This window comes from Lentinus tigrinus (assembly GCF_003813185.1).
Source record: "Lentinus tigrinus ALCF2SS1-7 unplaced genomic scaffold L226scaffold_6, whole genome shotgun sequence".
Lineage (NCBI taxonomy): Eukaryota > Fungi > Basidiomycota > Agaricomycetes > Polyporales > Polyporaceae > Lentinus > Lentinus tigrinus.
Window position 1 is genome coordinate 1,660,425 of NW_027137915.1, and position 26,278 is coordinate 1,686,702.

The 26,278-nt window shown below is 56.6% G+C and overlaps 10 protein-coding genes across 10 annotated transcripts; 3 read left to right on the plus strand and 7 right to left on the minus strand.

Moving 5' to 3' along the window:
- Positions 1-132: 132 nt before the first annotated feature.
- L226DRAFT_504539 (mitochondrial NAD transporter) lies at positions 133-1,911 on the minus strand. Its single transcript, XM_067677987.1, has 6 exons — positions 1,761-1,911; positions 1,559-1,675; positions 1,153-1,508; positions 922-1,090; positions 527-824; positions 133-342 (listed from the first exon to the last, which is right to left on the minus strand). The coding sequence occupies exons 1-6, from the start codon at positions 1,789-1,791 to the stop codon at positions 294-296; spliced, it is 1,020 nt and encodes a 339-aa protein (XP_067538563.1). The 5' UTR covers positions 1,792-1,911; the 3' UTR covers positions 133-293.
- Positions 1,912-2,075: 164 nt separating this feature from the next.
- On the plus strand, positions 2,076-2,991 carry L226DRAFT_532740 (DUF427-domain-containing protein). Its single transcript, XM_067680321.1, has 5 exons — positions 2,076-2,429; positions 2,495-2,515; positions 2,574-2,633; positions 2,694-2,754; positions 2,815-2,991. Exons 1-5 carry the CDS (start codon positions 2,305-2,307, stop codon positions 2,833-2,835), a joined length of 288 nt encoding a protein of 95 aa, XP_067538564.1. The 5' UTR covers positions 2,076-2,304; the 3' UTR covers positions 2,836-2,991.
- Positions 2,992-3,619: 628 nt separating this feature from the next.
- On the minus strand, positions 3,620-5,366 carry L226DRAFT_458988 (vWA-like protein; the record flags this gene model as incomplete). The annotated part of the gene is made up of 7 exons (XM_067675485.1): positions 3,620-3,667; positions 3,729-4,097; positions 4,161-4,511; positions 4,562-4,600; positions 4,650-4,726; positions 4,783-5,168; positions 5,236-5,366. The coding sequence occupies 7 exons, from the start codon at positions 5,364-5,366 to the stop codon at positions 3,620-3,622; spliced, it is 1,401 nt and encodes a 466-aa protein (XP_067538565.1).
- Positions 5,367-5,592: 226 nt separating this feature from the next.
- Positions 5,593-9,649, minus strand: L226DRAFT_338585 (mitochondrial Rho 1). The gene is made up of 14 exons (XM_067674060.1): positions 9,521-9,649; positions 9,398-9,456; positions 9,217-9,298; positions 8,063-8,205; positions 7,904-8,005; positions 7,721-7,840; positions 7,548-7,649; positions 7,253-7,482; positions 6,969-7,202; positions 6,623-6,920; positions 6,435-6,566; positions 6,302-6,373; positions 6,106-6,230; positions 5,593-6,024 (listed from the first exon to the last, which is right to left on the minus strand). The coding sequence occupies exons 1-14, from the start codon at positions 9,555-9,557 to the stop codon at positions 5,814-5,816; spliced, it is 1,947 nt and encodes a 648-aa protein (XP_067538566.1). The 5' UTR covers positions 9,558-9,649; the 3' UTR covers positions 5,593-5,813.
- Positions 9,650-9,759: 110 nt separating this feature from the next.
- On the plus strand, positions 9,760-12,129 carry L226DRAFT_532744 (uncharacterized protein). The gene is made up of 3 exons (XM_067680322.1): positions 9,760-10,147; positions 10,198-10,298; positions 10,799-12,129. Exons 1-3 carry the CDS (start codon positions 10,040-10,042, stop codon positions 12,033-12,035), a joined length of 1,446 nt encoding a protein of 481 aa, XP_067538567.1. The 5' UTR covers positions 9,760-10,039; the 3' UTR covers positions 12,036-12,129.
- A 198-nt stretch (positions 12,130-12,327) lies between these two features.
- Positions 12,328-14,029, plus strand: L226DRAFT_504550 (3-beta hydroxysteroid dehydrogenase/isomerase). Its single transcript, XM_067677989.1, has 4 exons — positions 12,328-12,582; positions 12,632-12,957; positions 13,024-13,765; positions 13,823-14,029. Exons 1-4 carry the CDS (start codon positions 12,391-12,393, stop codon positions 13,859-13,861), a joined length of 1,299 nt encoding a protein of 432 aa, XP_067538568.1. The 5' UTR covers positions 12,328-12,390; the 3' UTR covers positions 13,862-14,029.
- Positions 14,030-14,286: 257 nt separating this feature from the next.
- Positions 14,287-17,602, minus strand: L226DRAFT_568968 (uncharacterized protein; the record flags this gene model as incomplete). Its single annotated transcript, XM_067684231.1, has 19 exons — positions 14,287-14,535; positions 14,604-14,711; positions 14,786-15,049; positions 15,106-15,424; positions 15,569-15,689; positions 15,752-15,853; positions 15,903-15,947; positions 15,996-16,053; positions 16,116-16,200; positions 16,256-16,362; positions 16,415-16,680; positions 16,732-16,760; positions 16,818-16,830; positions 16,898-17,012; positions 17,066-17,134; positions 17,192-17,212; positions 17,262-17,371; positions 17,429-17,494; positions 17,545-17,602. The coding sequence occupies 19 exons, from the start codon at positions 17,600-17,602 to the stop codon at positions 14,287-14,289; spliced, it is 2,205 nt and encodes a 734-aa protein (XP_067538569.1).
- Positions 17,603-19,801: 2,199 nt separating this feature from the next.
- L226DRAFT_338804 (uncharacterized protein) lies at positions 19,802-21,631 on the minus strand. The gene is made up of 2 exons (XM_067674061.1): positions 20,485-21,631; positions 19,802-20,426 (listed from the first exon to the last, which is right to left on the minus strand). Exons 1-2 carry the CDS (start codon positions 21,361-21,363, stop codon positions 20,076-20,078), a joined length of 1,230 nt encoding a protein of 409 aa, XP_067538570.1. The 5' UTR covers positions 21,364-21,631; the 3' UTR covers positions 19,802-20,075.
- Positions 21,632-21,899: 268 nt separating this feature from the next.
- On the minus strand, positions 21,900-23,529 carry L226DRAFT_544380 (uncharacterized protein; the record flags this gene model as incomplete). The annotated part of the gene is made up of 4 exons (XM_067682271.1): positions 21,900-22,711; positions 22,771-23,046; positions 23,112-23,213; positions 23,376-23,529. 4 exons carry the CDS (start codon positions 23,527-23,529, stop codon positions 21,900-21,902), a joined length of 1,344 nt encoding a protein of 447 aa, XP_067538571.1.
- Positions 23,530-25,530: 2,001 nt separating this feature from the next.
- L226DRAFT_532750 (uncharacterized protein) lies at positions 25,531-26,275 on the minus strand. Its single transcript, XM_067680323.1, has 2 exons — positions 25,647-26,275; positions 25,531-25,567 (listed from the first exon to the last, which is right to left on the minus strand). The coding sequence occupies exon 1, from the start codon at positions 26,223-26,225 to the stop codon at positions 25,752-25,754; it is 474 nt and encodes a 157-aa protein (XP_067538572.1). The 5' UTR covers positions 26,226-26,275; the 3' UTR covers positions 25,531-25,567; positions 25,647-25,751.
- Positions 26,276-26,278: the final 3 nt, after the last annotated feature.

The window sequence follows — 26,278 nt, forward strand, 5'->3', positions numbered from 1 at the left end:
AAGGGCATGCGGTATTACAGCACCTACAAGGTCTCTCCCGGAGGGACGAGCACATACTCAGTACACGAGCGATTACTAAAGGAACGTGTGGTATATGATACAGCAGTGGTTCCCCACGCAACCTCTCCTCTTCCCCCCTCCTCTTACTCCGTCGTCTATATGGATAGATAGCATCGAGCATGGTCGTGACGCCAGAGATGTCCATGCATTGCAAGCAAGCAACAGAAGCGTCCGTCCTGCTAGTCGCCTCGGGCTGCCTGCCGAACCCCCGAGCCCGGAGCTTGCAGGTCGTGTCATGTAAACCCGGCTCGCTGGTTGAGGTAGCGCACGAGCATCTCGTATCTGTCCGAAGGAGAAGAGGTGCATGCGAAGCACGAAGCACACAGAATGAGTCAGCCCGGTTCTCTCCGCTATAACAATAACAATGAAGCGCGATCGTAATAGCCTCCGCGGTCCGATAGCAGACGGAAGGCGGCAAACCAAAACGAAACGCACAAGGAACAGAAGATCAGTGGAGGAGACTCACGTCAGCATCGTCACTGCGCTGTTGGGCACCGTCCTAACAAGGTTCACGGACAGTCCGCGGTAGAGCGCGCGCCAGCCCTCGTATTTGATGATTTGCTTGGTTGTCCGTATTATGCCGCCCCGAGGTCGTCGCCCGGAGTCACTTCCATCGAGCCCGCTCATCGACAGCGGCCGCTTCTCCGTCTGCAATCGTGTGCGCACGACTTCGTGCGGGTACGTCACAATGGATGCGGTCATCTTGGCTACAGCGGAGCAGCCCAGAATTTGTTGGGGCGACAAGGGTTCCGTACGGTCGCGAGCTGAACTTGGCAAGTGGTAAGTGACCGCGAGCGGAACGACGAAGAAAGGCGCGCATAGCGGAGCACGGGAACGATGGGGACGGGAACTGGCACTCACCGGCTATCTGCTTGAGACGTTCGTATAAGGGAAATTGCACCGCGACATGTGTGATTCCCAGAAGACTGGGTAGGAGACCACGGAAGAACGCGCTCCACCCCTCAGCCCGATAGATAGTCAAGGCTGCATCTAGTGTGTGTTTGTATCGCACTTCTTCTCGTGGTTGTGTCTGCAAAAAAATCGGAGGTCCTCCCGTCTGATTCCGAGAATAGCAAGATGGCAAGAACGCACCATGAAACGAGTCTTGATGACCCATAGAGGATTAGTACATAAAGTGCTCGTTGCGCCAGCCGTCATAGCAGATAAAATATGCAATGTCCATGGATGCTCTCGCGCGAGTGGCTGGTACCCTTTGGCCTGCGCTGCTGGGTAGACATGGCGCACGCCTTCGACCTCGGACAAGGGCTTTTCCCCAAAGTGCCTCTTGATGCCGTCGTAGACCGCGAAGTAGATTGCCCAGGTGGGGAGATATCCAAGGATGGTGGGGCCGAGGCCGCGATAGAGACCGCGGATGCCGTCGTGCTTGAGGATGGTTTTGAAAGTCCCTGGGGACGAGAAGGGAGCAGGACGTACGTTGAGCCCTCGTTCTACACATGGAGAGAGGCGCGCCGTTGCAGGCGAGCGTTAAACCCCTCACCGACCACACCCTCATAGGATTCGTGTCCCTGGCGGAAACGCTGGGCCTGAAGCTTTGTCTTGATGACGTCCAGCGGGCAGGTCGCGACGCTGGCGACGAGGCCGCCTCCCGCGCCAGCTGAGAGTGAAGTCCGAGTCAGGCCAAGGCCAAGGATGACGGGGATGAGAATTGCATCTGGTCGTGTGGGGTTAAAACTGCTCACCGATCATGCTGTTTGCGCTGCGCGAAGGCATCCCTCGAGGATGGGGCCGCAAGCAACGCGGCGAAGACGGAAGAGAGACACTACTGCGTGATGGGGACTTGGCGGAGAGGAGGTAAGAGGTGTGCACAAGATATCTGTACGCGAGTTGTGGGGAACCGCTTGAGGCTTGAGCAAACGCGCGCGAAGACCCAGGCCCCGGTTCCTTCCGGAGACGCCCAATTCCACCATGATCCTCTCTGATCCTCTCAGTATGACCTCACTGTACTTGACTTGAAGACGCCAGCTGCTGACTAGAACTCATGTCAATCAGTCTGCCGGCATCCGTCGATATAAATCCCCATGAGATCTGCAAGCGGGCACTAAACGCACTGGCAGGACCTCTGTCTTCAAGTTCTCACTAAGCCTATGTAGCATAGCTTACTCATGTCCTGCGGATAACTCGGATGCAAGTCACGATCACCCATAACGTGGGCAAGGTCTCCATATAAGTAGCCTCTCGGTGACAGAACCCTCGCAAGTCTCCCCTCTACATCCCACTATCGCAATGGTCAAAGTCACGTTGAACGGTACCGTCCTCGCCGACTCCGACAAAACCGTCGTCGTCGAGGGTAACCACTACTTCCCTCCCGAGACCGTCAACAAGGACGCCCTCTCCGACTCGTCCACGCAGTGAGTGCTAGGCAGAGTTTCGTCGCGAGCTTTATTGGTGCTGATGTGTTGTTCCCTCCGACTAGCACCATCTGTCCGTGGAAGGGGTATGTAGTCCCATATGCTGAAGGTGGAAACTGAGGCTGAGGACATCGCGCCTATCAGGGAAGCATCGTACTACAACGCCACCATTGCCGGCAAGACTGAGGTCAACGACGTCGCCTGGTGTGTAGCCACCCACTCCGGACTTGGCCTGCGACTCAGCTAACCGTCGTGTCTCTCCAGGTACTACCCGGAGACTAAGGAGAAGGCAAACAACATCAAGGGATATGTCGCGTTCTACAAGGTGCGACCAACCCCTATTACCGTCGACTGCAACAGGCACTAATAGTCGATTGCACATCAGAACAAGGTGAAGTTCGAGTAAGCGAACACAGATCGTATCGTACAAGTGTACTGGATTGGATCGGAAGGTTACTCGGCCTTGTTGTACGATAGTTCAAATGCGCCTGATGTCAATAATTGCCTCCTGCATCGACGGCATCCCGTTGTGTGCATCGAACGATGGTGCTTACTGGCACGCAAAGCTTATCATAAGCATATGAGCCTCAAAGCCGCGCGCATTGTGCTTGGTATGTCTATGTTTTGAGACCCATGCATTACTCCCCAAAAGTCTACTACATACATGTACATGCCGGGCGAACAGAGTTGGGTGCTAGTTACTTCAAGATCATACAAATACTTTCCATCGGCGCATTGCTTTGGGGTGAAGGGGGTGAAGGAGAAAGAAGAAGTGTGAGAGAAAGTGCAGGATGCGATGGAACATCAGGCTACAGAGATGGTAACATTGAACGGGGATGCAAGACACAAAGGGACAAAGCGAAAGTCTGGCATGGGGGGTAACATGGGATGCAGAACACAGCGGAACTGGCGATTGGAGAGCGGGAACTGGGAGAGCTCGTGAGCCGACGATAACGGGCACAAGGGGGAAGGGCAGGATCCACGCGCAAGAGTCAAGTATCCGACACCCGAGGCTCCAACGGCTGCCCAGACCTGAAACCAACGTAAAAAAGCCTAAGCATACGTATAGTGGCCAAACGAGATGATGATAGAACTACATATGCAGGAAGAGACATACGATAGTATACAGTGACACGATTACACGGGACAGCCTGTCACCAGGACGCGTTGCTGAAGACTCAGGCTCCTGCTCACATGCGGGTGCTTCTCCACGCGCTCTGCATCGCGATGCGCCGCGCCTGCGAGGAAAACAAAGGGATCAGAAACCTATCCGTGCAGGAGACAACGTGGCCTACGCACCTGATCGAGCGTAATCGAATCCTCCCTAAGCTCAACCCTCTGTCTCCCATCGTCGTCTTCGTCATCTTCGTCATCATCAAACGTCGTCGACCGCCCGTTATTCCGAACTGCGCCGAACGCCGCCTTCCCGCCCGCTAGCGAGAATGGCGTCGATTGGACGGCAGTGCCGAAAACGCTCGCTGTCGGCGATGCGCCAAATGCCTTGAAGTCGGTGACGACCTTCCGCGGGGGCGACGACGGCGGAGGCTTCGTTGGCGATGCTGGTTTCTCCGCGGGACGCGCTGGGAGATAAGGAGAGCTATAGTAGGAGCTTCGTGAAGACGACATCCTCGCGTGGAGGTACTTGTCAGTGAATCGGGTGCCGGGTACCTGTGACATAAAGCTCATTAGTCCTGCACAACGCACCATCCTCTCTGTTAGGTATAATCGTACCCTCTTCAGATGTGGCCGTGCTTCCGCGAGGTTGCTGGCCTGCATGTAAACTTCGACGTTGTGCTTCGCTTCTTCGGATTCCCGATAGATACTCTCGATCACGACCTTCTTCGTGCTTTCGTTACGAAGGAGGAGCCGCTCATGCAGCTCGCGTGCAACGTCATCCACGCTCTCATGGTTCCCTAGTATCCGCTGGGAGACCGCCTGACCAACCTCGCGCACAAGGCGCTCCATATCGAGGTTCTCCAGCACGCTACCGACGATGGCGTGTGTCAAGAGGTCTGCGGTGGTTAGCGGGAGCATGAGACCAGACGTGATGTTGGTCAACGCTTGGTAGAAGTCCGTCGCATACTGCAATGTGGTCAGCCTGCGCCGGAACGGATCTCAAAGAAACAACTTACAGAGTAGCCGCTCAGAGCGGGCTCGCATGCGACAAAGAACTGTGTTGTGTGAGCGAGAGACATGCATCGACATAGCTCAATGACGCACCAGAGTGATACCTCTGCTAGCCATTAACCGTGCGATTTGCAGAGGATCATTCCCATCCGGAGATCCCTCATCGAATCCTACATACCTCAGTTAAGGTCCGCATACCAGTGGATTCAAGCAGGCGTATGTTTACCATCTCCATACTCCCCAATTCCATGTGGAGGTGCATCCGCGATGAGAACGATCATCTTGCTCGCGTTCGGTCTCCAGTCCATGTTGAGCGCCTCGGCGAGAGCAGCAGTGACGGCCTCGGGGCCGTCGCCGCCGCCAGAGGCGTACAGGCTGGAGAGGTTCTTGTGCACATACGAGATGTCCGAGGAGAAGCCAAAGTTCTTGGTCACGTATGTGTGGTCCTGCGGCGGGTGGTCGCGGTACGCGACGAGGCCGATGCGGAGGTCCTCGCGTGTCTGCAGCTTGCCCGACTCGTAGATGTGGTTGCAGATCTCCTCAATGTTCTTCGTCGCGGACGCGATGTAGCTGCCCTGGCTCCCCGTGCAGTCCTGCACGAAGACGAGGTCGCTGTAGAGAACGTTAGTAATGGGCTACCGCATCCGCGAAACTCGGTGTGAAGAGACCGTGCACGTACAGCATCTTTCGCCCATCGTCTAGCATCTGTGGGGGAACCTGAGGTACTGGTTGAGGCTCGAATGCAGGCTGCAGTTCGGATTGTGGTGCGAACGCGGGTGCGCCGCCGGACATGTCCATGTCTTCATCCATGATTTCGTTGGGGATCGTACAATCGTTCGTGAAAGGGGTTGTGCTTCAGTTGTTCAGTGCGTGTGTCGTGGTAGGTGCGTCGTGTGCGGTCGTACGTGTGCTCTGGAAAGCAAGAAGATGTGCGTGGTCAGGCGGTAGATGGAGGGCTAAGGAAAGAAGGCGAGTGTATTGGCGAGAGGACTATTGTAGGCCGCATTGGGGGCTATGTCACTTGTGTTGCTCGCTGACGCCACGCCCCCGCCGTGCGCCAGACCGTCGATTATCGGATCTAGCCGATTGAGTCACCGGCCCCTTTGAGGCTTGTCTGCACGCCTCTCGGCCACACACACGTACTGTAACACACCCGCAAGTCCTCGAAAGCTGCCAACTGCAGCGACCGCAGCACATGCGGCGCAAGCAGCAGATCCACTAGGTCTACCTGAATAATACCGACATAGTAATCACGCGCTACAGCTCGCGTCGCCCGCCCCCAATAATCCACGCAAGCCACTGTCCGACGCTCCAGCTGCTCTGTGGTCCACCCGGCCGTGCAAATGTCCGGTACACGAGATACAATCCTGCCGAGAGACCCCCAACCATCGACGCAATCTTGAGGTACGTCCTCAGCCGTGCAGCTGTCGACAGCGCACGATCTGCGCCGCCGGGTATGGCGGTATTCCTGTCGCGCGCGTCAGCAAAACGGTGTGCATCGCAGCAAAACACGCCTGATCGGCTGGCGCAGTCAAGGGCAGGCACTCACGGGTTCATCGCGACTCTGCAGATGGCGTGGAATACGTCCGCCGTCTGCCCTGTCTTGACGCTGACCGCGATGGGCACTTGCAGCGACAACCGTCGGCAATAAACATCCGGCTGCACCTCGTGTCTCTAGAAGCCGGACCACGTTGTCAGTGTGTTCTGACGGTTTGACGGCGGGCGGGTGAGATTAGGGAACGCACCTGCATCGCGAGGTCGAGGTCGGACTTGGTCGCTACGAAGAGCGTCGGTATGTGGTCGAGACTGTATTGTTGCTGTTTCCAACGAGAATGATCAGACCAAAACGTTGCTCAGCGCATGGCAACTCAGACGCACCCGTAGATTGCTGATGTACGAGAACGAGTTCGTGTCGCTCGAGTCGTGCACGTACACGATGACGTCCGCGAGGTCCGTCTTCTTGGGATTTCGCAGCGTCTCAGCCTCGTACTTCGACCCAAATTCCTGCAGCTGGAGAAGCTCTCGGTGAATTGTTGCGACGATCGGGATTGACAAAGGGTACTTACCACGAGGTATTTTTCCGACCCATCTATATCCACCGAGTTGACGACGCTGTTCATCTTCTTGGTGGGTTCGTAGGTCGGACTGAATGGCTTGCCGGCGAAGGCACGCAGTAGTGATGTCTTCCCTGACCCTGCAGCGCCGCAGACGTAGCAAAGGAAGACGTTGCGTGTTGACTTGCCTTTCCGCCGATCAACTTTCCTTGGCCGTGTTACCTGAAGAGCGTCTGTCCGCGGCTCGGTAGGATACCCGAGGTAGGCCAGGTAGGCCAGTGTTGTCTTGTGGTCGAGAAGCGTAGTCATGCTGCGAGATGTGAGTTGTCACCCAACCATCGATGCACAACTGACGGACCTCCACTGCGCGAGCCACCCCTGCAGAGTAACAGCACCGGTGTCGTCCGCAACGGTGGTGTCCGGGAATTTCTGTCCTGCCCAAGGGTTCCCTGGTGAAGTACTGAACAGCTCCGCGAGTTCCTCCTTGTTCAAGGCGCCATCTTGATCCTTGTCGTAGTTCTCGAAGATGACCGTGAGGAACTGATATCCAAGAGGACTCAACTCGACCGAGCAGTCGTGAGGCACTTCGAACCTGCGGATGGTCAGCGTGTAGCCCCTCCCTAAAAGAGGACGAAGTCGTACTTCGGATACAGGAAGTCTTCTGTTAGCCTTAGGTCCTCTCCATAACCGAACTTCCGCAGAACCGTCCATGTCGTCTCGAGCCGCCCGCGCTGAATGAAGATGGTGTGCAGATACAGGAACCCGGCTTCTGTCAAACCGTTGTCGCGCACACCGCCTTCCGAGTGTTGCCGGACCATGTCCTTGATCCCCTCAAGCTCCTGCGCTTGCAGCGGGGTATCGAAGCATTTCCGCTATGGGGACCGGGGAGACTGTCATGACATCATTGCTCTCAAGCGTTCCGACCTCGGCAACTTACCTGGAACTCGTTCAACTCCGCAGCATCCAAGATGCCATCCTTATTGGTGTCACAGAGCTTGAATATTCGCCGGAGTGCGGTGACACAATCCTTCTTGAGGACCTAGTTCCGGTTATCCATATCCACATCGCGTCAGCTAAGGTGTGAAACGCCCCGAAGGTAGACGTACTGACGTGATCGCGGCTGTCGTACAAGGGTGCAGTCGGGTGTAGAACGGCTTTCTGAGCAAAGTAGAACACTTCCGACACGTTCAAGGGCAGCTTGGCCGAACATTCGACGCATGTCTCAACTTCCTGGCGAATGTTTCAGCCGAGTGTCGGAAGGAGAAGGAGAGAGCGGAGCGCGCAACGGCGTACCTTGAACTCGTTCATGATGGGTATAATCTCGTCCTCGAGAGCCTCGTTCGTTACTTCCCCTCCTCGGAGATCAATCTTGTTGCCGACCAAGATCACAGGCACCTGTAAGAGCGCTAGATATGTTAACTAATTGTGAGATATACTCAGTGTGCACCTTACATTAACCCCAAGTTGTCGGAAGTAAGGAAGCCAGTATGTAGGTATTCGGTCAAAGGAGTTGGGGTTGTCAATGGAATACACCACGCAGATGACATGCGCCTTGCGAATCTCGCTTTCAAGGTGTTGTCGGTCGTTGTCTCCGCCTACGAATGTGTCATGTGAGCAACATCATAAAAGCAGCAGCCCGAGGTGCAATGGAAGTCGCCAAATGGGGTTATTACCCGCTGGACGAAGGCGGGCGTTGATGACTGCACTCGTCCATGTATACTCCTGGATGCGCTGATTGCAAGACCAGGTCGCTACCCCTCTTAGAACATTGGGACGCATACGGCTATTGACGCGTCTGCAAGGGGCGGTTTCGTAAGTCGAGCGCTGTGGGATCCTGTGCTCATACACATGCAGCGTGTATGTACGACAGTAGTGGATTTGAAGCCCACGGACCTGCCGGACTTTTACCGTTCGTCCGACGCTTCGCTTCCACTCGCCGGAGACCATGCAAGGATCGTCTCTCGATTATCAGCGGCAGCAATGGCACCCAAAACAAGCCATCACGAGCGTGTCAGTGTGTTCATGCCAGGTATCGTTCCTGAAGCCGCGTCCTTACTCCCTGCCTGTGCGTATCTGTCGGCGCGGAATGAAGATCTTCGCTTCCACGCGGCAGTGCACTCCATGGTCCGTGGAGATTGGCCGTTCGCAGGACGCCCGACGAGCATAAGCATCAATGCTTTCCGGGGGTCAGCATAGTAAAAGTACGGTCGGTCGGTGAGATGTCCAATCCCGCCGTTCTCGCATGCAGGCAAGTACAGGTGCAAGTGACCAACGTGAAAGAATGGAAGCCAGGTGAATTGGCGGAGTTGCACTTCCCACATCCTACAGTGTACTCGTGATATAGAGCATGCCGATGTGGAGGACCATAGGCCACGGGCAATGGCTGGTGTTGACATGACATCAAGCAGTCCCATTGGCATATGTCGCCACGCGTTACGCGCAGATTCACCAAGGCAGAGCGACCACTGACAAACACGCCACCCGTCTCGACCTCGACAACCGAAGTCTACGGCGGCCCAGACACAAGAGCCGAGCGGGACAGCATGTTTGACGGCGCATCGTTCGATGGGGCAGAAGGAAATGACAAAAAGGAGCAAACTACGCACTGCCAGAGTCCACGATGTACGTCGTCACATTCTCCGGGGTAACCTCTGGTGGAATGGTGACTTCTGGGACGATGTGTTGAACCTGTGCAGCCAGAAGATTTGACACAGCGTAGGAGAATGGTGGACGGGCGTCCTCTGCATGTCAATGTAGTGTATGCACGCGTCAATAAGACAGACGTACGCGCGGGACGAAAGACTCCTTGATGAGCGAGGTGACGATGGTGCTCTTCCCGACACCCTCTGCGCGCCAGTAGCAGTAGCTCAGTTCCCATTGCGACACGTCTCTTTCTGAAGATTTACGCACCATCGCCGACGAGCAGTATTCGGACATCTCTGCGCATGGCCCACGCCAAGACCGCCGAGGAGTATTATGGGATATACGTAGGTTCGAGGGAGGAGGAGGCTGTAGACTGAGTCCGAGTGTGAGGAACGCTGCCGGGGCGCGCACGCGTCTTGTCGCCGCCACCGCGTCTTCGGGCGCCTATCCCATAGCAGCCCAAAAAGGGTCCGAGTCCCGGACAGGGTATGGCATACTCTTCCATCTGACCTTGAGGCTCGCCGGCCGTTCTTCCCTCCTGGCGTCCTAAAAGCTGTCCGTGCTCGTTCCTGGAGGACGGAACATACTACGGGATTCAATTCTGCACAAAACTTGACTGAGCGCTGCGGGGAGCTTCCTCCGAAGACTCAGTATATATACCGCGCGGCCATCGACCTGGTAGGACGCCTACACATCTCTAGACATCTCCACTACGTATTGGACCTACCCTCCGGACATTGCGAAGCGGCAGACGTCGACAACAGCGCACATAACGGTTACTATACTATGCAGGCGCACCCTCTTCCCAGCGACATCTGGATTGCCGTTCTGCGGTATCTGTCTGTGGCGGATCTGGCCCATCTGTCTCAGACCTCGCGGTACTTTCATGCGTTGGTGCGTACTCGTCGTCCCATCCGCCACAGCTGATCTTTGAACGTCCGTAGGTCCAGGAGTATGGATGGAAGACATACTTGCAGGCACACCCGCGCTATACATGGAGTCTATCGAAGTCGTTGAAATCTTGGAGCGCGTTCGATCAAGTTCGGTGAGTGCTTTCCCCATTAAGCGCAGCGAACGAAGAGTGTCCCCAATATCCCATATAAACCCTCGACGCCACAACGAGTGCCCTCTGTAGCGGCAGGGTGGCCGTGTGGACTTGTTGCTTGTCCTCTCGGGGTCGTGATGATCTGGCGGATGGGACCTGCTTTCTGCGAGAGGACACACGCCGTCTTCCGGTTGGGTCCATGGTTTCACGCATCCTTGCCTTGCTATGCACTCATGGTGCAGATCGCGGGGTGTCTGCAGATTGTGCTTCCGTGAGCTGAGTAGGGCAATCAGTGGCTTCATTAAATTGTCAGACGATGAAAGGCGGATGCTATAAGGTAGCTTCCTGTGAAACCCTGAAACTTGACTCTGTCCCGCTGTTTGGATGTCGCGTCTATTGCATGCTTGGACACCGACCTGCTTTGAGCCTTTTACCGCTCGAATCGTGATCCAGCACACTGCCCGCCTCGATATGATCTGACGTCATCGATCCATTTACAGATACCACATAACCACCGACCGCCACTGGACGCTTCCCAGCTTTGTCGCCCGACCATTAGCGTCCAAATGGAACGGCAAGTTGCAACCGCACCTCGCCATCAACAGCTCGCGTCTCTTCGTAGCCGCCGCCAACCACATATATTCCTACACGTTTGGACGCTCCGAAGCGTCTGGGGTCTCTCCTCACATCCAGTTCGAGTGCGCGTACATGGTCAACAAGGTCATGCAAGCCAGCCGTGATATCACGAGCATAGAGTGCGTCCCCGACGGGGGATTTGACCGCACCGTCTATGTCGGATATGCGGATGGTTCGCTTGAGCGTGTTGTCCTGCCCGCGTGCAAGCCTGGTACCCAGGGACCTTTACACCCAGAGGCTAACAACCGAGAGGGGCGGCCGTATCACGGAGCAGAGGCCGTCGAGAGCATCACGTCCAACGGTGATCACGTCTTATCGCTGTCTTCCAATGGTACCGCGGTCTTCTTCTCGAATTCCCTCACTACTCCTCCGCAATTCATCGAACTTCGTGTCCGGAGCTGGGCTGCACACCTCACGGACCGGCATGCCGTCCTCGGCGCGTCTTCCCTGACGCCCCTCGTCGTGCATGCTCTGCATGAATCACGGCTGTCGACCACACCCTCCCATATCCTTACGAGCTCGACGCACGACGATCATCCGCGCGCCTCGGCTGTGTACGGGATCTGCAGCCCACCACCGTCGGCGCCCTGGGGTGCCTCCGAACAGATCGTCATCTCTGGCTGGTACGATGGCATGGTGCATGTCCACGATCTGCGGTCTTCGCGTCGTGCGCACCGAATACCCGGGGTCACTTCACACCCTTCCGGCGGGGCGCTCTATCCCGTCATGAGCATGTGCGACCCGTGGTTATTCGAACCCGTGTATGACATCTCGGCCGGGGGTGGCTCTGCATGCCACATTGCCGCCGGAATGGGCCGTCACAGCGTCGTCGCGTTCTGGGACGTGCGTGCGGCGAACAAGGGGTGGAGTGTGCATGCACCGGGGAACGACTCGTCCCCCGTGTACTCGGTGGTGATGGAGAGCTCGAGGTTATTTGGGGCGACACAGTCCCGGCCGTTCGTGCTGGACTTTGGGCCGGGCGCAAGAGATGACACGTATCCGCCCTTGACGCGTCCACCGAGGGAAGATGGACTTAAGAGGAGGGACATCAGCGGGATTGGGTTCTATGTGACGCGGTATGGACATACTAGGTCGCAGTGAGTAGAAGAAATGTGATGTACTATGTAGATGTACCGGCAGATGATGCATGTAGAACAGTTCCACGTAGTCCCCGGTCTATTTCATTCCTCGGTCTTGCTTCTGAGTATTTTGGCACAGCAACTCAAACCTATCGCCGCAGTTTACGTGCGTACAGCATTTCAATTTGCAATGCCGGAAGGTTTGTGTCCTACGTAGTTCCGTTTGGTAGAGGAGTTACCAAATAAGGGAATCGTACCAGGAGCGTACCTAATTCACGACGACCTGGCACGGGACAAGTTACAACTGCCAGGCTGAGGAACCCCCTCCCCGCCCTCCTCTCTGAACCCATCTTCTTCCCTGGTCTGGTCTGCTCATCATGTCTTCACGAACAAACGACGTCTACCTGGTCATCGGCGGCAGCGGCTTTCTTGGCAGACACGTCGTGCAGGCTCTCCTAGCGCGCGGTGACGCCGTGTCCGTCTTCGACATCGTGCAGCGCTACCATGATACGCCGTTCTACATGGGCGACATCAGCGAGGAGGAGCAGGTCTCAGACGCGTTGCGCAAGGTGTGTTGGCACTGTATTTCGTCCTGACCGCCATGCTGACGCGAAACAGAGCGGCGCGACATGCATCATCCACACCGCGTCCCCGCTACACGGCCTGGATGATCCCGCGCTCTACTGGAAGGTGAATGTAGACGGTACACAGAGCGTCATCAACGCCGCCGTTGCGTGCGGCGTGCCAAAACTTGTCTATACAAGCTCAGCCGGTGTCGTCTTTAACGGCAGCAACCTGATCGACGTCGACGACCGCATCCCCCAACCGGAAAAGGCTATGGACCCTTACAATGAGTCGAAGGCCAAGGCAGAGGAGATCGTGCTTGCGGCGAACGGAAAGGGTGGATTGTACACGGTTGCTCTCCGGCCAGCAGGAATCTTCGGGTGAGTACCTCCTGCTCGCCTCCTCTAGCATCACATGTCTCAGGCAACGACCAACTGCTCTCACAGGCCGGGTGACCGTCAGTTGATTACCGGTCTTCTCCAGACCTGGCAGCGCGGCCAGAGCCATTTCCAGATCGGCGACAACACGAACCTCTTCGACTGGACGTACGTCGGCAACTGCGCTTACGCGCACCTCCTCGCTGCGGACAAGCTCGGCCCGCCCAACCCGAAGGAGATCGCCCGTCTCAAGGAAGAGCTCAAGGTCGCCCTCCCGTCCATCGAGTGCACGACGCAACGGCATCGCATACCCACGTCGCTCGCCCGCCCGCTCGGCCCGTACGTCACGCCGCCAGCGGACGCGGAGAAGATTCTCGCGAACTGGGAGGACCCGGAGTACGTCCCGCCCATGCCGCGGCCCGCCATCCGCGGCAAGTTCGATCAGTTTTCGGAAGCGGCCCTCGCGAGGGACGACGACGCGCAGCTTCAGGTCGCTGGACAGGTGTTCTTCATCACGAACGGGGAGCCCACGGGATTCTGGGATATCCCGAGAATCGTGTACCGGTTCTTTGATGAGTATTTTGAAAAGCCGAACACGAAGAGGAGGATCATCCTCCCGAGGGAGGTCGGGTTGCTGCTGGGGAGCGCGGCGGAGTGGTGGGCGTGGCTCATGGGCAAGGAGCCTGGCTTCACGCGCTTCCGGGTCATGTTCAGCTGTGCGTGGCGTTGTTTCAACATCGAGAAGACGCGGCGGGTGCTGGGTTACGAGCCTCAGGTTGGGCTCGAGGAAGGCATGAAGAGGACATTAGAGGTTCGTCGTTCGTTGGAATACTTGTGCTTGCAGTGTATGCTCACATCTCCTCGACAGTGGTGGGCGGCTGAGCAGCAGAAGGCCGGGAAGTCGTAAAAAAGGCATTGCGGATGTTTTGATGGCCATGCCATGCTTGACAAGTATCTTATGATGGTTTCTTTTGGTTATACCCGTACACGCTCATGCGGACACTGCTGTCCTCTATCTCACGATATATCATAATACATAACAGTCCAATTGAAGTACTCTCGAAGCGTTGGCCACATACTTCTAGGTATACTTGCATCGAGTATACGAGGTGGCACATGAGCAGAGAGCTAGCACGATACAGTGAAGACGAGGCGATCAACCAAACACGGACATACTGCACTCGGGAACCGAACAAACCCAGCACTGCTCCGTCCACCGTACTGTGACCGTAAGCTTAGCGGCGGAGCTACGACTCATCTCACGCCGACACCAAGTGGAAGTGTGGCTTCCTCCATCTTGGCCAGAAACCTGCCTTCTCCGGCTCCTTCTCGTCAGTGAGGGGATTCTCCGAGTCGGACTAGGGCCGGAACAGCTTGGACCGCCGCTTTGTCGAGCTTTCGTTTGTATCCACCAGCTTGAGTGTGACCGTCGCCGATGTATGTATGCTTGGGGTCCCTGTCGTTGTCAAGCAATTCCGTCCGTTTGGAGCCCCGCTCGTGCTGGTCGCTGAGGAGCTGCTTGAGCCGCTCGACGGTCTCGGAGAGGGCCGCTACCTGAACGACCAGGTCGTTGAGCTGTTGCTGTTTGGGCGCATGGCGAGTATTAGCCTAACCAACCTCTGCGTAGATACCCGAGAAAAGAGACGTACTGCCTGCGACGAACGGATCATGACGTCTATCAGCTTGCGGTAGCGCGACGGCGTCTCGTGGAACAGCACGCGGCACAACGTCTCTGCAGCGTTGCGGCACCGGGGGCCCTGATTGGTACACAGCACCCAGGTGAGTAATAAGAATGGTGTCCCACACGCGCGACCGGGGGCCATCATCGTACCTCATGACGGACGTTTCGGAAGAGACCGTCGGCGTAGCGGTCGATCTGGAGGTCGATGTTGCGCCCTTGGGACCGCCAGCCGCGCATGAGCTCCTGCATGCGAGCTTGGAACGCGAAGAAAGCGACGAGGCATGACTGCGCGATGTCCTCGATCTGGCGCAAGTCGCTGATGTGCGGGTGCCAGCCGACGAGATGAGCGTGCAGGGAGGACTTGATGGCATCGTGGAGGCGTTGTGCGAGAACGTAGAAGAGACACATGACGTGCTGGGACACTGTCAGAGAGACCAAGAAAAAGAAGGCTCTGGGAGGGAGACACTGACCAGTTCAGGTCGACGACTGCCCGCGACAGCAGCGACGTCCGAGTCGTTCTTCAGGTGGTAGTCGAGCTTCTCCAGCCTGTCAGTGATTGCTTTGATCTCCCGTTCGCGGTACTTCTCTTGCAGTACGCGAAGCTCGTACGGAACCTTCGCCTCGGAGAGATCGTCGATGTCCTGGACGTAAAGAAGATATCCGAGTGACTCCATGATGTCGTGGAGGGTTTGCCAGTCGTCGGACTTGCCATTCCCAGCATGAGTGTGGCCCCGTATGCCGTCTTCGATGTCCTTGTCGATCGTGAACTCTTCGATGCGCCGGTAGTACCTGTTGAGTTCATTAGGCCCGAATCTCGTTGAGATCGTGATGGACTGACCAGGTATTGTTGTTTGTCCAGCCGCAAGCGCAACTGAAACCCCGGCGCTCGGCTTAGATAGGACCGGTGGACACCGGAAGTAGAGTCAGACTCACAAGGCAAACCACTGGGCCGCAGACCATCCCTCCGGGCACGCGGCCGAGAACCAGTTCATCTCGGAGGCGGATATGAGATCACTCCCATCCTGGTCGACCATATCCCCAATTGCGGAGTGGTCTGTAGGACATCACGGTCAGCGCGACAGTCACTGCACTGAATACCACCCCTGAAGTACTCACACGTCGCACGGGCGAAGATGTCGACAGTCCAAGCATCTTGATGGAGCATGCTGTTCTCTTGATAGTGCTTGCGGAAGCGTGCATCATAGTACACATGCAAGGCTATATCGACTATGAGGGCGCAGACCTTGGGCGGAGAAGAATTGCTCACCTTCGACGAAGACAGAACATTTCACGCTTGATTGCCAGTGGTTATCTATCGTGTTTTAGCTACACATAGGGAATTACAGTATTTCCAACTTACCTTCCCATATGCTCTTGATTTCCGAATTGTCTATGAGCTCGTGATGACCTTTGCTCATCTAGTTGCAATTATACAGTCAATCTCGATTCGACCGAGTGGACTGGACAAACCACCACGTACCTGCCGGGACAGCCGGCTCTGGCATGAATCAATTGCCACCAGCAGTGTACTCTCGGCGTGCTCGACCTTCATATCGAAGTGGCGACTACGGGGAGGGAGGTAAGGCCAGATCGATTCAATACAAGAGACAAGTAGCGTACCTATGAGCGTCCAGCAATTCACTGAAGTCCCTCCGGAGCGTCTCTTTCATGGTCTGGGTAATCTTCTCGTTCAGCAAGGCTCCCAACGTCGCGAGAAGGCCATCGTCCTAGACTCGCCGTCGGTATAAGTGTCGACACAATGCAGTAAAGTCCACTCACCTTGGCGATCTCATCTGCACCATGCTTGCTGATGAAATCCGTTGCCTCGGGGTGCTCGTTGCGCTCCAGTTTGGCTACATGGGCTAGAATCCGCTCAGTATTGACTTTGATCCCGGCCATGGCAGCGCTGAGGCTCTCGAGTTGAGAATGAGTTCGCTTCGCTATCCGGACGTCCAGCATGCGTTGTAAGGCAGCTCTGTGTTCCTCAAACGTTTCAAGGAGATGCTTCAGCTTCTCGTGGTTATGATGCGCAAGGAGAAGCTTGTCTGAGGTGCATCACTGTCAGCAAATGAGTATCCAAGTAGAGTAAGGCTTACAGGGCCGCTGCCAGTATGCATGGTATGCGCTAAAGAATTGTCTCAGAACGTCGGCGTCTTGGACAGCTGCGTCAATTGCTACTCACTCCACATAGGTACCTATGATTGAAGGAGACGAGAATGTGAGCCGAAACATATCCACACAATGAGATCAAGAAATCCTGACCGAAGGCCTTGATTGTGGATGCCATCTCTTCTAAGGTCACCTGCAAAAGCTTGAATAATTCGTCGTCTGGTCCCTCAATTTCTCGCAAGATCCGGATACAAGTAACGGCGTCGAGCTACAGCCTTTAATGAGTAAGCAGTTCGTGAGTTGAGGCGTCGGCTGTAATACCATGTGCTTGTGTACGACGACGATACCGATGTCATTCCCCGAGTGTAGTTTGTACACCCGGACGAAGACCTGTGTCAAATTGTGTCACGAAGATGACCGGGATAGCATAGAGCGCTTTCTACCCACAGCAAGAGCCCCAAGGACGATCTGCAGCTTTCTTGAGCACTATATCTGAGCATATATACGCATTTCTCACCTGGGCTGTCGGATGCATGGCAGTCAGAACTTCGACGAACTTGAGAACATCGTCTCCGATGTTTATGATCTCATCCGCTACTTTCTGAGCTTCACCAAGGGTACGCTTGGCTGGAGGGTGATACGTGAGTATGAAAAAGTGTAACTTCGACGCCTCTCAGCTCCTACCGGGTATAGTGGCCAGATGCTCCGCTAGCAACTTCAGGCTATGTTCGACATCTTCCTGCAAGCGATCTGGTATGTCTGAATAAGATGTTTCCTTCAGGTGGCGCCCTATTACCTACCCAAATGTTCTTCCTTGGAATCCTTAGGCGGTGCGCCCAACGAATTGGTACCCGTCATCGAACTAGTCCTCGCGATGGGGTAAATATCTGGCGAATGTAGCAGATGAGCATCTCGCTGATGTAAACAGTGGGGACCTGAGGAGTCGAGCTCGCCTGACTGCACTTGGGTAGGCCACCTACGGGAAGGGAGCGGATGCTGCATCGTGTTAGGGGATGGGGGTGAACGAGAGCGTGTGTAGAGGATGAGGGTTGACCCAAGCACAAGGACAGCCTATCTTTATACACTTACAGCTTGCGGCTAAGTTCGTCACCGCTGTGCGGCTCGACCAGTATTCTGGCGGTTGACTACATTGTCACGAGAGTGCACTACCCTCGGGCAAGTGTATGGTTCAGGGTCTCTACAGTCAGACCCGCACAGCCGAAGCTGTGGAAGCCCGCCCGAAGTTGTCGTCCACCAGCCATTTGCAAGGTGGTGGCTATCTTCAGTCCTAACACAATAACGTCCTGCCTCACGAAACGCGACTGAGATTAGATAGGAACCAATGACACTGCATAACGCCGAGCAAGGACAACGCACCGTTTCGTCCACCGTCCCCGCATCGTGCATGTAGTGGGGTTTGGTCGCCGCAAACTCGCCATCTGAAGAAGGTGGAAGGGCGCTACGGTGGAAAGCGTGATAAGACAAACGCGTGGTGGACGACTGACAATTGCACGGAAGACGGACGAGATGAAGCCACGACAGTGTGGGTTCATATAGTGAGATAACGTTGTGAAGAGTGTCAGGGCAGCGGTATGAATCCGAGCTGTCGGGAACGGCGTGTCTGATTATCCTCGGGACGCGGAGTCGATACGAGATCACTGCCTATGGCCACCTTGATACTGAACCTAGCACCCAAAACCTGCTCTCATTATCAGGACATATGCCAGAATGAGATTTGCAGGTCGAAGGGTGCTCGACATCGTTCAGTGCCAGTACCGCGCCGTCGCAACTGATCAAGCTCCCAGTACCTTCATCTATCGGAGTAAGTTTCAGGTTCAACTATGGTGCGAGGCGCCTAGTCACCACCTGTTTTGATTTGAACAGTGGCAAAATCGACGGGCGAACAGTGAAGAGTAGTTAGGCGCCGACTTAGTTACCAAATATGGGTAGTACAGAGTCGCGACACACACAGTTCACGGCCGTGTCACTTGTCTTTGACTCATGCCGCACGTAACGAAGGCCAAGAAGGCTTCTATAGCTCATGCTCGTGCTGTAAAACTCTCGTGAATACATTCTGCTACGGATTCAGCTTCTTCTCCCTGCCGGCGGCTCACTGTCTGCAGGTGGTGTAGACGCTAGCGCCTAACCATATACAGTAGCTCCTACCATATACGGAAGGTTGTTCCCATCACTGGCAAAATTCGCGTGCCCGAAAAAAGAATAACTCGGTCAATTTTTGGAATTTCGACAAACGGCTTGACAGATGTCTCCATTTGGGAAAAGGAGTCGATTGGTCAAGCCGTTAAGGAATCGGACAAAAACTGGGCGCCCAATTCTCGTTGTACAAAACAGGCGGTGACTAGGCGCCTCGCACCATACTATGTAGCGTCGTTGGATTGCTTACCTTCCACATCGTGCACTTATCCATGCGTGCGGGAATCAATAAAGGTCCACCAACGTGGACGTCGACGATGACGACGAAGTAGTAGTAGTTTGGGATGCCGAGCCAGCGTAGGCGCTTACTACTAGCCTATCAATGTAAATTTAAGTAACTAGCGAGGTAGCTAGTTCAGGCTATTAGTCAGAACTTTCCGTCTGTTATCCGATCAATTAAAATAACCTCAATAATGAGTTAGGATAATTGTCAAAATAGCCCACAGTATAATATCTATGTCTTCGGCACTCTCCGAACGGCATCGTTGACGGGAGCTCTCAGCCCGTTGCAAGTCTGGGGAGCGAAACCGGGATCAAGTAGCGTTCTACGGTACATACAAGAGCAATAACGTTATGTATGCCAGTGTGAGGGAGGAGGACGTGAACGTGAATGAGGAAGATAACGTGATCATGTAAGTTAAAGTATCCTTGAAACGTTCGTAGTACGTAACGTAACCACCGGTCGTTCAACGCGTCCGGTTTCAAGCTCAAGTTTCGACTATCAAGGGTCCCTGATAGGTAATAACGGATTCGTGTCTCGTGTCGCAGTAAGTGTAACGAGCAAGCGCAAACGCGAAGGCGAAGTATTAACACCGAATTAAACAAGCCAACAAGCCAACAAGTGAACAGACGAAGCGAAGGGTTGCGAACAAAGGAAGGTGCAAAACATGGCAAGAAGGGTCCATAACAATGATAATGATGGTGAACAGTCCGTCAGAATTCGCCACTGGAACTTTGTGAGATGAGATGGAAGATGCCGCACGCCGCACACCGCACACCGCATACCGCATACCGTACGTCGTACTGTACGCCCATGTCGTGTGCCGTACGTAGTACTAAGTCGTAGTCTCGTAGTCTCGTACCACACCCCTTCCGGAACCCGTTCCCCCGCTAGCGGCTATACGTACGCAGCGGCATAGTAGTATTTCTCGACAAGGACGACACTAACACACGGAGAGAGACAGGCCAGCATAATTATAAAAACAACACCACCGGGCGGGACAAACGAGTGTGAGGACGCCGAGCCACGCTGGACGACGAGTTGGGCCGCGCGGGTTTCCAGACATGCACAATGGGAGGAATGGGGCGAGACGAAGGGTGGAGAATGGCGTACGGCGTACGGCGGGGCGAGGAATAAGGGGGAGGACCGGATGGGAGGTGAAGGAGAATGCGTACGTACGAGACCAGACCGGGGTAAGGGAAGTGATTTTGGATGTGGATGTGAGAGACGACAGGGGCAAGGGGTATGCTGTGTGAGAGGATGGGGTGAGGTGTGGGGAGAGCCTAGAGGGACGAGGAAAGCGTACACAGACACAGACACAAACAGGCGGCCGAGCGTAAATCCGTCCACGGACGCTCGCTCGCAGGAGCACGCTGCACGGCACGCATCTCCAGCTCCTGCAGCCTGCTGTCCAGGCCGTGCGCGGCATGGGGCCTGGCAGTGTCAATGGGGATCCGACATCTGGTAGTGGATATCGGATGCCTGGGTATCGGGGTGTCTCGACGAGCCACGACCACGGTGGGGAGGGCCGAACCCGGAACTCCGATCGAACCCGAGCACGAGCACGAGCACGAGCGCGAGCGAACGCCGAACGGGGCAGCTCGCCGTCCGCATGCGGCGAAGCGGTGAGCCTAACCGACCGCGCGAGCGAGCTCTGCGTTTGAGGCAACGGGAGCCGAGACAGGGAACACGAATAGCGCGAGACACGAGACACGAGACCGAGGCACCCCGCGCACCCGGGCTGGGGCTGGGAAGCTCGAAGCCGGAGCATGTTGCCATTGTATGCAGCACGCGCGTGCTGCATGGGAGACAGGGAAGGGTTGGGGGTTCCACTGGCCATGGTCCGCACACAGCCGTCGCAGCGCCGAGCAGTGGGGGAAGCTGGAGCGATGGCGATTAGCGGACGGTCGGGTACAGTGGGCGGCGGGGGCGGGAGTTGCCGCTGGTCTGGCGTCCGGCGTCTGGTCAAATACAAACGGGATGAGCATGCATGCACGCGAACGGGCTTCAAGGGTAGGCCAGGTGTGTCTGGCGAGACAGGGCAGGGGTAACGAGCGGACGGCCGACGTACACGTGGTGGGCGGGGCACAAAGAGCTTGTGGCGAATTCCAAGAAAGAAGTAACGCGTAGTAAGAGGGACGCAGTAGGTACTAGCGGGTAGTAGGGATGGAGGGTAGGTAAACATAGAACTGGCGGTGGAAGTAAGTGTCCATAGCACCAAAGGCCGAATGGGATTCTTCTGCTTTGTCGCTATTAATATCCGTGGTAGAATAAGATATAATGACCAACGGGAGGCGGTGTAGGGGCGGATGGGGTGGGAGGGGTGGGTAAGGTTGCGGACAGCGGTGGGAAGGCCGTGCCGCAGGCAGGAGGACGGGCGGAAGTGCGAGGTCAAGGGAGGGGAAGCGCAACGGAGAGCAGGGAAGGGCGGCGTAGTAAGCTATGCTAACGCGACACAGCGACGAACAAACACAAACACTGAACAGTCTTCCTCAGCAAACCCTCGAACAAAACGGCAACGGCAGAACGAACAGCGAAAACGCGAACAACAGCAGCAACGAGGACGGCGACGGCGATGAGGAGAGAGCGTTAGGCATAGACATGAGCGGGCAACAACCACGAAGAGGACAGAAAGACCACAGTAACGACAGGATGCACGCAGAGACGTGGATCCCGTCAAGACAAACCAGCATCACGCCGGCAGTCTCACGACCACCAGTGCTAGTATTGGTGGTCCTGCACCGTCGCCGTGTCGTTCCCATCTTCGCTGCTCAAGGTCTCGACGCGTACACCTCTGGACGAGCCCACGCTGCGTATATCACGACCTTCCTCAGCAAGTTCATGGTTAAGGAGTTCCGCGTGTCCGTGGCCAGGATGTTCGTCAGGACTCTCGCCTTCTTCAACCGGCGTATCCGCGAAATCAGGTTTCCTGAGAGCCTGCCGGAATGCGTTGGCCATGATCGCCGCGTCGGCACCAGAGAAGGGACCGGCGTCGCTCGTCCGTGAGGTCATGGATGCGCCGTCATGCCCGTCACCGCCAGTCGACGCCCGTCGATTGGTGTATGCGCCCGCGCCGTAGCCAGCGGCTACACCTGCACCCGTGTCAAGCGCGGATGTCCCTATGACGGGTGACTGAGGCCCAGCGTTGGCCATCATGGGCGTTGAGGAGCCCATGGAGTTCCGGTGGGAGAGGGTTCCGTCACGCCGGCGGTGGAAGCGCCGCACCATGTAGAAGATAAGGATACCGGTCGCGAGCAGGGCGAAGAAACCGAGGACGACGATGACAGCGATGGCCCACTTGGGGAAGGAGCCACCATTGCTGCCGCCTTGTACCGATGCACCGGAGGCACTGGGGTTCCCGGAGGCATCCGTCCCGGTCGCACCTGCACTTGTGGTGGTAGGTAACGATGTTTGCGCTGTCAATGACGCAGATACCGATGCTGCCGACGCTGAGGATGCTGAGGCGGCTGATCTAGAGGATGCAGCAGATGCTGAGGACATAGATGCAATCACAGAGTCCGCGAAGGTCGTCTCTGTATTATGACGTCTTCAGCGGCACGTCGATAGCAGAGCAGATACAGCATGCACTTACGGACTGCGGTGAAGGTTGCTTGGGGGACATCGCTGTTTTCTATAGGACGATCGTTGCGTGTAACCAACCAGTAGAAAGGGAAAGAGACGTTTTGTCCGTTCCAGTTCTCGCCCCTGGACCCCCACCAACGGTCATCAATCTGGACATGGTGCTGGCCAGCGGTCCGTGTAGGATTGACAACGTTGGTGACATTCAACACCTGGTTGCCGGAGTCGGCTTGGAATAGGTAGAGGTTGACGAAATTTGTCTGGGCCCACTGGGGTAGCCTGCTGTTCCCTGCAAGGAATGGGACATGTGTGGGTATGGGAAGACGGAAAAAGGAAGGTGAAGAGGTGACGTACAGACGATGGTTGCCCACTCGTGCTGAGCAACAGTGGTGGAGGAATTCGGATAGCAAGTGACGACGTTGTTGGGGGAGTCGAAACACTGGTCAACGGCGGCGTCTGCGCAAAACGGACCGCAGGAGACGAACGGGGAAACGGACAGGGACACGAGAGCGCACGCGACAAGACACGTAGGCGTTACGGCGGAGGTAGCAAACGCGACGTGGGGCAAGATGTTGAGATTTTGGAGATAGAGAGAGGGGACGGGGATGGGGTACGCACCTATAGCAGCCTGATCGGCAATGCTGGTGTCCCTCGGGGCACGGTCGTGGGACGAGCCGTGGATGCGCCTCCGCTTCATGCCCTGCTGTACGGGGACGGGAGGGGCAGTCTGTCGCGGCTCGGGCGGGGCATGGCGGCTCGAGGAGGCGAGCATGGGCCAGAGAAGAGCTCAGAGGGGGCGAGGGGGCTGTCGTGTCGTGAGAAGGAGGACAAGTGGGTGGTGCGCGAGTGGGAGCAAACTGGCATGACCTGAGGGCGAAGAGAGCGGTGCCCTCGGGAGCGAGGAGGCGTCTGCGCGGACGAAGGAGAGGGCGGGCAGCAGAGGAGGAGCAGCAGCGAGAAGAGAGACGAGGGCCTGCGAAAGCCTGCAAACGGCTCATGCACGGCGACATCACCACAGTTCCCCACCCTGGGAGAATCTCAATTCATCAATTCCAAACACACGTCCCTCCCGCCCGTCCCGTCCCTCCGTCCGCCCGCTCGTCGTGTCCGTGCTCGTTGCTGTCTATGTACGCTGCCTTTGCCGTCGAGCACGTCGTCCTTCTCGCCGCCGCCGCCGTGCCACGCGGGGGCGTCAGTGCACGCGTTAGACTGGCACCCGCGGTCCGGAGATAGCTCTGGGAAGCCTGCGAATCGATGACCTTCTGTCGCATTCACTCGCCGAGGGCCTCGTCCGACGCGCCTCGTGCGCGAACGTCGTCGACGGCTCTCGCAAAAGACTGAGCAGAGACTGACTTCATACCCTCCACAAGCACTGGACTGCGTTCGAGACCGCGCGCTTTCCGTGCCGCTCCAGGCGAGGCACAGGAACTCTCTGAATCGCCCGCCCCACCTCCTTCTCATCACAGACGTCAGATCCGTCCTGCCCGCTACCAAACGCCAACGCCCGAGTCGTCCACCTCCTCTCACCCCGTCTGCAAGTAACCATCACTCCGATAGCATGAGACGTGATCTCCTCCCCCGCGTACGCCCTCCCATCTGCTCCCATTGATCCCACCCAGCGGATATTCCTTGCCGCCCTCGCTGCCCAGCCCCGTCCCGACGCTGCCTTCGTCGCGATGCACTCGACGTCTGCTGCGCCCGTCTCTCGGAGTCGCAACAGCACGTCTATACTTGTCATCCGAACGGGCCATAATGGCCATGGGCTCTTACGCAACATTTACTTACCCTCTTTCTGTCGCTGGCTGGGAAAACTAAACGATGCGAGCTGCGGCGGTTTCTACCAGACCAATCCAGGCATCCCAATCCGTTGATCCTTTTAATTTTGTAAAGCTCTTGGCAAAGTCCGAGCGCACGGACTCGGAGAAACGTCGAATCTCTTCCGTGGTGAGCTTCTCCGGCCTAACGCAGCGTTCTGGCGGCCGCTCGCGGAAATTGAGAGGTCTTGGAAACTCCGGGAGTCTAGAGAGGTCGGTCTCGCCGTGGCCATGCTCGCACCTGATGTTTTCCGGCAGGCGGTAACATATCTCTATATCCTTATGTGCTCGATACTTCGATGTATCGCTCACCTCGATGCAATCTATGCCGAAGGAGACTCGGCCGGCTCGCAGCTGATATGGGCGTTCTACCTCGTCCTGGCCATCTGCTTCGAACTCGCGTTCGAGACGTCAACCAGCGGCAGAGCGGCCGTTGGCCGTTGGACAGACGGCGATCCCACACCTCCTCGAGCTCAAAATAGCCCCTGCCTTTACCCATGCATTCTTCCGGAGGCCCACTGGCACAAGCTTGTCCTCTCCTCTCCTGCCATCGTTCATGCGGGCGGCAGCCATGCAGAGGATGTCGTCACCGGATATTGTGGCTTTCGGAGGGGAGAGAACGCCGGAGAGTTGACGTACGCGGCCCCGAGTTGGCGTGAAGAGCTGCATGCGGCGCGTGGCAGCGTGTTGGGCCAATCAACGTACACGGGGGTCCATGTGCAGGTGTGCCTGAGACGTAGGTGGTGGCTGCCATGTTCTGTGCACTCCTTTCTTGTTATGGAGACTTTCCTTGTGGCTCACTGACCGCGATATCCCGCCCTGCGGTGGTGGTCAGGGACGCGAGTACATAAGCATTCTCAACGCCACACTACTCACCGAATCGCAATTGACGAGGAGCACGGCAACGTACTTACTTACCTTCATGTCGCCTTCGGTCGCGCCAATGCATGTTACAACACTTCCGTGTATCGGGTAACCACAACCAAGCGTACACACCTGTCTTCCTCATTGAGTGCGGCCGAACGTGAAGTTTCCGAGCCGCGGCAACAAGCTCGCGAGCGGGAACAAAACTCACGTCTTATATACTCTCCTGCCCATCCCTCGCCCGCCATCCACTTACTAAGCTCTAGCACTCCGGAGACCCTGGGCTCGAATCGTCACCTACCCTGCAGGCTCTGAATCACTCGTCGACCAGCCAGCCTTCGTCCCTCGGGCCCTTGAACGCGTCCTCCCACGTCCGGCCCTCCGCCCGCTTCACCGCACGCGAGCCGACGACGTTCGCGCTTCCCAGGTCGGCCCACTTCCGCACCCGCATTCCCTCCCTGCTCCCGTCGGCCGCGTACCCAGCCGCGTCCGTGCCTGGTGCGTACAGATGCGGGCACGCCGGCATGCCCTCGACCCAGCGGTACACGCCACCCGCGTCGAGCGTCTTGCGCGTGTCGATCTTGAGCAGCCAGAGCAAGGAGGCGGTGGTGAAGAAGAGCGAGGCGGTGAGCGGGATCTGGGACGCGGTGGAGAGGTGGATGAAGCCGTCTTGGGCATCGAGGGAACTTAGCTCGAGGACGGCGGGTAGGGGGGAGGGAGGAGGAGAGTCGAGGATCTTGTAGATGTAGGGAGGGAGGGGGTAGGTTGTTAGTTCGGTCTCGGAGGACATCTTGGTGAGTTGCGAGAATCAGTGTGGGGCCCTTTATGTGGCTGGTAGTGGTG